The 8,264-nt window shown below is 50.7% G+C and overlaps 1 protein-coding gene across 1 annotated transcript in view; it reads left to right on the forward strand.

The window, feature by feature from the left end:
- The window catches only part of TULP4 (tubby like protein 4), a 198,260-nt gene that overhangs the window by 184,336 nt on the left and 5,660 nt on the right, over positions 1-8,264 (forward strand). The window contains 5 exon segments of the mRNA XM_010840910.1: positions 1,640-1,784; positions 3,725-3,818; positions 4,913-5,056; positions 7,437-7,719; positions 7,721-8,258. Of these exon segments, the coding sequence (XP_010839212.1) occupies positions 1,640-1,784; positions 3,725-3,818; positions 4,913-5,056; positions 7,437-7,719; positions 7,721-8,258 (1,204 nt within the window).

Raw genomic sequence — 8,264 nt, forward strand, 5'->3', positions numbered from 1 at the left:
GAGCCTGGTGGGCTACCGTCTATGGGGTCGCACAGAGTCGGACACGACTGAAGCGACTTAGCAGCAGCAGCAGCAGCAGCAAGCGCATATATGTGAGACTCAGTGTTGCTCCGTCATAGAGTGCCATCAGCCTTACCATATTCATCTTTATAATACTGTACTTTCTGAGGCAGATTGGCGTTAAACACATGTCCCCTATGTCATAACCACGGAAACTGAAGGAAAACTTTAGATCTGCTACTGCTGCTGCTAAGTCGCTTCAGTTGTGTCCGACTCTGTGCGACCTCATAGACAGCAGCCCATCAGGCTCTGCCATCCCTGGGATTCTCCAGGCAAGAACACTGGAGTGGGTTGCCATTTCCTTCTCCATTTCGTGAAAGTGAAGTTGCTCAGTTGCATCCGACTGGTAGCGACCCCATGGACTGAAGCCTACCAGGCTCCTCCATCCATGGGAGTTTCTGGGCAAGAGTACTGGAGTGGCTTGCCATTGCCTTCTCCATTAGATCTGCTAGTTTAGTTTAAATATAGTGGCAAAATGCTAGGTCAGTCTTTTGAAATCCAAATATCATGTATTAGGACCTGTGAAGTTGTTGTGGCCTTCAGGTGAGAAATAACTCTTCCCACCCGCCATTTTCCCCAGGATTAATTTTGTAAACCCCTGACAGAATGCATTTCTAAACACACTATGTGTTGTTGTTGGTTAGCTGCTAAGTCGTGTCTGACACTTTTGCAACCCACTAGGCTCCACCATGCATGGGATTTCCCAGGCAGGAATACTACAGTGGGTTGCCATTTCCTTCTGCAGAGGCTCTTCCTGACTCATGAGTTGAACCCACATCTCCTGCCCTGTAGGTGAATGCTTTACCACTGAGCCACCTGGGAGGCCCACTTTAGTAGAAAGTAAAAGTTAATTCTCAAGTGAAAGCATCAGTTGCTCTGCTGCTGCTGCTGCTGCTGCTAAGTCACTTCAGTCATGTCCGACTCTGTGTGACCCCATAGACAGCAGCCCACCAGGCTCCCCCGCCCCTGGAATTCTCCAGGCAAGAACACTGGAGTGGGTTGCCATTTCCTTCTCCAATGCATGAAAGTGAAAAGTGAAAGTGAAGTCGCTCAGTCATGTCCGACGCTCAGCGACCCCATGGACTGCAGCCTACCAGGCTCCTCTGTCCATGGGATTTTCCAGGCAAGAGTACTGGAGTGGGGTGCCATTGCTTTCTCCAGTTAGTTGCTCAGTTGTGTCCAACTCTTTGCAACCCCATGGACTGGGGCCTGCCAGGTTTCTCTGTCCCTGGAATTCTCCAGGCAAGAATACTGGAATGGGGTAGCCATTCCCTTCTCCAGGGGATCTTCCCAACCCAGGGATCGAACCCAGGTCTCCTGCATTGCTGGCAGATTCTTTACCATCTGAGCCACCAGAGAAGCCTCAAGTAAAAGTTCCTTACAAATAAATCAGTTGATCTAACTGCAGTTTATTTTTAAATATACACTATTCCACATACAATTCTGTCCTTCTTTCCTCACGTTCATAAGGCAAAAAAGCAGGCGGTATGGACTTCATTAAACTAAGGGCCCCGCCCCTGAGAGTGTGGCGTCCCCGGGGGCCCACGGGTGGTGCCTGACCTTGGCCTGGTCTCTGCAGGATCAACATCGAGGCCCGGAAGTCCCCCAAGCTGTCTCGCGCCGCTCAGGAGCTCTCCCGCTCTCCTCGCCTGCCCATGCGCAAGCCGTCCATCGGCTCACCCAGCCTGGCGCGGAGGGAGTTCCCCTTTGAAGATATCACTCAGGTATCGGAGCCCCGCTGCCCTTCCCCCTTGAACGTGGGTGAGGGCCGCTGAGTCCTGGCGACCGTCTCCGTGCCTGGGACGGCAGCCCCTCGGTGCCCTTGTCACCTCCTTGTCCCACTCGGCCTCTCTCCCACCTCGGGGATCCCTGTGGCTACCATGAGAGCCTTCTCCAAGGCAGCTCTGCTTGAGACATCTCCTCACGTCCACCGCAGGACCCCCAACCGCTCCTGACCCCTCAGTGACTCCCAGCGTCCCAGGAGCCCAGCCCTGGTCGCAGCCCCACGTCTGGCCGGCCTGCCTCCCTCCTGGCCCCCTTCACCCCGGGGCCACTGCCTCGAGGTTGACTGCGCTCTTCCGCTTTCTGACTGCATCTCCCGGTCAGTGGGCCCACCTTCTTGTCTCCTCCCCGTGGTTTCTGTCTTCAGGTTTCCAGGTGTAACCACCTCTGTCCAAAGCCCGCCTTCCCTGGCTTAGCCACAATAAGGCCAGTGCATCCTGCTTATGCTCCCTTATCCTTTCTCATGACTCCCTTGTGTGTGAATAACTACAAGCCTTATCTCCTCCCTTGGGTTATAAGCTGAGTGTATGTATGTATACAGGTTTTTGTTTTTAACTATAACTGACCTGCAACACTGTTGTTAGTTCCTGGTGTACAACATAGTGATTTGGTATTTTTATATGTTTTTAAATGGTCACTATGATAAGTCTGCTTACTGGCTGTCACCATACAAAGCTATTACAATATTATTGACTATATTCTCCATGCCGTACATTTCATCCCTGAAAGTGTTTATTTTGTAACTGGAGTTGTAGCTCTCAGTCTCCCTCACCTATTTCACTCATCCCCCTCCACCCCCACCCCAGCAACCACCTGTTTGTTCCCCATGAATCTGTTTCTGTTTTACATTTGTTCATTTGTTTTGTTTTTTGCAGTCCACGTATACGTGAAATCATGCAGTATTTGTCTGACATACTTCACTTAGCATATACTCTCCAGGTCTCTTCGTGGTATTGCAGATGGCTAACATTTCACTCTTTCTGTGGCTGAGTAACACTTTAGCGTGTGCGTGTGTTCACCACAGCTTCTTTGCCCATTTATCTGTTGTTGGGTATTTAGGATGCCTCCATGTCTTGGATGCTTTAAATAATACTGCTTTGAACATTAGAAGTGCACATATCTTTTCAAATTAGGGTTTTAAGGGTTTTCTTTTCAGACGGTACCCACAAATGGAATTACTGAATCATATGGTATTTCAATTTTTAGTTTTTGAGGAACCTCCATACTGTTTCTCACAGTGGCTGTACCAGCTTACGTTTCTACCAGCAGTGTTGGAGGGTTCCCTTTTCTTGAGGAGCTGGATTTTATTCATCTTTATTATTGCTTTTGCACCTGTGTGTGCACACACGCATGCACACACACACAGCCTCACACACAGCCTATGTATGTCTGTGGTTTTGGGCACAGTGATAACTTAAAATTTTTTGAAATTTAATCGAATGAGAAAACAGATAATTGGGTGGTCTCGGGACACACAGTTATCAGTGCAACTGATGTTTCCAGGAGAAATATCAAGGCTAAGAATGGAGTCAGAGCTTGGTACCCTTGTAGTTCAAGTGACAGGCAAAAGGATAGGCGAAGAAAAGTGTGCCAAAGTCACTCTTGTGACCTTTTAACCTCCCCACGCATGGACACGCTGGGATCCGTCCACCCCTTGCTCCCAGCCCGAGAACCACAGCCCATGAGCCACCATTTGGAAACAGAGCTGTTGTGCTCTCGTCAGCGTCTGGTCTTGAAAACGGTGGAATGACACAGGGTGAATATTTCCATCAGCAGCCACCGCCAGTGGCTTTTTAAGCAAAAAGTGTTAGCATTCTTACTTCTTAAGTGATTGATAGAAAATATGGAAACAGATTGTGATTCTTCTTCCTTTTTCCCACAGCACAACTATCTCGCTCAGGTCACGTCTAATATCTGGGGAACCAAATTTAAGATCGTGGGCTTGGCTGCTTTCCTGCCAACCAACCTCGGTGCAGGTAAGCGCTGCACCATCGGAACTCAGACTCAGGGATCGATTCAGCCTCCAGTGGTGTACAGTGAGCTCTTACAGCACCAAAAGATGAGTTTGTATTTCCCTCCAAAGTTTGACTCAAGCCACCATGATTTAGTGAAGAATAGAATTATTGTTCAATTTTTTTTTTTTTGCCAGTGGTGCTTCCATTTTTTTATATAAGCCCTGGGTGATAAAAATAGCCAAAAGCTCTGATAGGTTTTCTGGTCATTTTGATTTCTGGCCTTTTACTGTGGGCAGATTTTGGTACCAGTGTCCTCAGGTTCTTGAAGCAAAAGCAATTTTTGAGGAAAGCCAAGAAGAGAGCATTAGAGGCTATAAGGACAAGTTGGCTGACTGTTAGTGCAGTTCTTAGTGGTAAATCTTTATAGACTTCATTTTTGAGTACCAGTTAAATGTCATGTCTGTTGGAAGCTTGAGACATTGGGGAAAATGGAATTGGGAAGACAGAGCCAAGCAGGAACCCAGAGCATCTGGCTCTCTCTCTACCCAACTCTAGTGAGTAGCTCTATCTGCTCACGTTTACTCGGCTCACGTTTTATAGAAAGCATGTGGCAGTTCTCTATCCTGATATTTAAAGTAAGTCAGACCAAGAATTCAGTCCTGAATAAAAGCAGAATTTGATTCCCCGAGCTTGGCATTGTGGTTATCATAACTATTTTCACTAAATTATCCTTCTGATTACAAATGAGGTTTTTTTCAAAATAAATTTATCATACCCAGCTCATTCCAAAACAGAATTTGTCTTTGACATGTGAAATGTATGTGGTTCTATCGACAAACTACTGGCAAAGTGGCTGGGCAATTTGTCGTGTAGACTGAGAATTTGCCGTGTCCAGGTGTTTGTTGTTCCCGCATCCACGCTGTGTCCGGGTCAGGGGTTGGCGGTCTTGTGTCTGGAAGGGCTGCCCTTGGGCCCTGGGCTCTGCCTGCACGAGATCTGTCTTCTGACGGCAGAGCCGCCGTGGCCCCATTTCCCTTCCCACAAGGGGCTCTGCTGACGCCTTGGCTGTCGTCTGCCGCATCTCTGTTGACTGTGTCCCTCCTCCTCCCCACCAGTAATCTACAAAACTAGCCTCCTGCATCTCCAGCCGCGGCAGATGACTATCTATCTCCCAGAGGTTCGGAAGATTTCCATGGACTACGTTAATTTACCTGTCTTCAACCCAAATGTTTTCAGTGAAGATGAAGATGACTTGCCAGGTGTGTTCACACATGTCAACCAGTTTGTCACGAGCCCATACTCTCTGTTAATGGTGAGGGGGACAGAGTGGTAAGTAGTTGAGGATTCCAGCATGTCAGGTGTGCCTGAGGACGCGGTTTGGAAAAGGTACAGCTTCCTCAGTCAGGGTGGAAGGTGTGTGAGGTGTCGCGGGGGAAAGGGCGCATCCTGTCACTGGTTTGGGGAGGAAGAAGCCACCAGAGCAAGGGCGATTGCAGGGCCGTGACGCCTCATGTTCACAGAGAACTCCACCATCTCGTTCCCCTCACGGTTTTCCTCTTGGTCCCATGCCCGGATAAAGAGACGTTATCAGGACCAGTCAGGACTCAGAAACCAGAACTGAAGCCCGGTCTCACCGGCCCTAGGCCAGCCCTCATCCTGTCAGCCCCTGCTTAGAGAATGACATCACTGAGATGACCTTGTGCCCACAAAGCCCGGTTTCTCAAACCTGCCCTGGCTCCCGGGTGGAAAACCTGTGCATTTCAGCCTCTCTCTCTCTCAAGTGCAGTGCAGGGCTCTGTGCATGGAAGCCTGGTCTGAGTTAAAATCTGGTACAAGGTTTTAAAATTGTAGTTTACAAATTTGAGATATTTGTAGCATCTCAAATTAATTTAAGTGCTTTCTGGTCAGGGGACCCTATTTTGATTATTAATAGATTAAAATGATTTGTAATTAGTCTGCCAGTTACTTGTCTGTGACTATTCTCAAAAAAGCCTGTCTGCAGTTATGTAAATACAGGCTCTGAAAAATCTCTGGTTTCTGAGCCAGAGGAACCCTGCATGGTTCGTAGACTTCTCCTGTCCCTGGTCATTCTCAAACAGAGGGGCTCTGTTCCTCCCCATGGAGTGCAGGGCGGGGGGCTCTGATCCCACCTCAGGCCCTGAACGTGGGGACTCGCTTGACTTCTCTCAGCCTAGGTTTTTACCTGTAAAGCAGTGTGGTGCTTGCTCATGGTAGCCGCCTCTGGTTCTCTGACAGCTTCTCTATCTGAGTGGTGAAGCAGATATTATCAACTCAGGCAGTCCTGATGGGCACGGTTTTGGAACCACAGGAGCCTGCCGTTTGGCGAGGCTGCACACATTTGAGCATATAGCCCATGTCCTGCTGTTCACAGCCTCGGATATAGGAGTGTCTTTTACACTTTCCCTGTGTTGGCCTCCATTCTCCTGGAAGGTGACAGGTAGGGCTCTGTCTGACGCTAAGCTGTGGTCATAATCGTCTGCGGTTCCCTGTGGATGAGGGGCTTACACTTAGTGCTGAGGACATGACAGAGGCCCTCCTTCAGCGGGGAAGATGCCTGCCCTCAGAGTTCCGTGCAGAGGGGAGAGCATCTGGAAGAGGAAGCGGAACAGAAAGAGTAGATTTGAGATGGGGCCCAGGTTCGGGCAGCCAGGAGGTCGTGCTGTCTCACTAGAGCACCCAGGGGCGGGGTGAGTCTGTTACAGGAGCTGAGGGCAGGCTTGGCTTTTCATGAACCAGCTGGCTTCATGCTACAGTCCTGGTGAAAGGTCAGCCAGCCTCTGCGATTAGCCTGTTAAACTCTTATTTCCTGCTCACACACTAGCAGCACTCACAGGCCTGCGGGAGTCAGCTTGGCACGCTCGGTGAACACTGTAGTCAGGGTCATTCAGACAGTGGCCCTGAGCACTCACATGTGCTCTGCCGATCATTGTGCAAATGCACACTGTACAAATAAGACACATCTACAGGGTTTGTTCAGTGTGGCTCACCTTACATACTATTTGAAAAGCTAAAAAGCAGATAAATTAGGAAATGACCCTTCCCCTCATATGCAGATTTGCTGGAAGAGTCTTTTCAGTGGTCTTTTCTGCTGCATTTCACATGGTTCTGTTTATAGAAACTTAATTTATATACAAATCTCAGACACACATGTGCTGCAGAACGTGTCCTACCCTGACCAGCCCATAACTCTGGAGATATCTACCCCAAAGCCTAGGCATTGAATCTTCAGTGGACTTTGATACTGTACCACTGCCCGCTTCCTGCACAAAACAGTGGCCCCTTTTATCAAGATCACAAGTTATCAGCATCTTTAAACACTTAGTTATTTGCCCCGGTGCCACTGAGGTACATGGTGTTTATTGAAAAGCTCTGGCAATGCCCTAAGCTTATGGATGACTGTAGGCTGCCTTGAAGAACCCATCAGGTTCATCCTGTGTGATCTTCTAGAAACATTAGGGAAGTTTTGCATAACTTGTGTGAACTGTTTGGCTTTCCCTAAGCAAACACACCTTCCTCTGTAGCCATTGCATTTTGTATGCAGGAGGACTGGATGAGTTGTGCTGACCCAGTTTCATGGCACTGTTTTGTAAGCAGCTCATCTCCCTAATTGCCTTCCAGTGACAGGAGCATCTGGTGTACCCGAAAACAACCCGCCCTGTACCGTGAACATCCCCATCGCCCCCATCCACAGCTCAGCTCAAGCCATGTCCCCCACGCAGAGCATCGGGCTGGTGCAGTCCCTGCTGGCCAACCAGAATGTGCAGCTGGACGTCCTGACCAATCAGACCACAGCCGTGGGCGGTGCCGAGCACGCGAGTGACAGTGCTGCCCAGTACCCCGTGTCCAGCCAGTACCCCGTGTCCAGCCGCTACTCCAACCCCGGCCCGGGGATCTTTGGAGGGGGAGATGGGCCGCGGCCTCCCCAACCCACCTCAGCTCTCCCTGCCACCGCCAGCCCAGGGGACCATCCAGCTGTCCGTGCTAGACCTTGGCGACAGAGACCACGAGCATCTGCAAAAGCCAGCCAAGGCCCTGCGGCCGGTGCCCCAGTTGGCCACTGAGGGGGATGCCGTGGTGTTCAGTGCCCCCCAGGAGGTCCAGGTGGCCAAGATGAACCCCCCGCCCCCCTACCCCGGAACCATCCCCGCCGCCCCTACCACGGCGGCGCCGCCACCCCCGCTGCCGCCCCCGCAGCCCCCGGTGGACACGTGCTTGAAGAAGGGCGACTTCTCTCTGTACCCCACAGCGGCGCATTACCAGCCGCCCCTGGGCTACGAGCGGATCACCACCTTCGACAGCAGCGGCAACGTGGAGGAGGTGTGCAGGCCCCGGACGCGGATGCTCTGCTCCCAGAACACCTACACGCTGCCCGGCCCGGGCAGCTCGGCCACGCTGAGGCTCACGGCCACCGAGAAGAAGGTCCCGCAGCCCTGCACCAGCGCCACC

Source organism: Bison bison, unplaced genomic scaffold (assembly GCF_000754665.1).
Source record: "Bison bison bison isolate TAMUID 2011002044 unplaced genomic scaffold, Bison_UMD1.0 scf7180017864148, whole genome shotgun sequence".
In the NCBI taxonomy this organism is placed as follows: domain Eukaryota; kingdom Metazoa; phylum Chordata; class Mammalia; order Artiodactyla; family Bovidae; genus Bison; species Bison bison.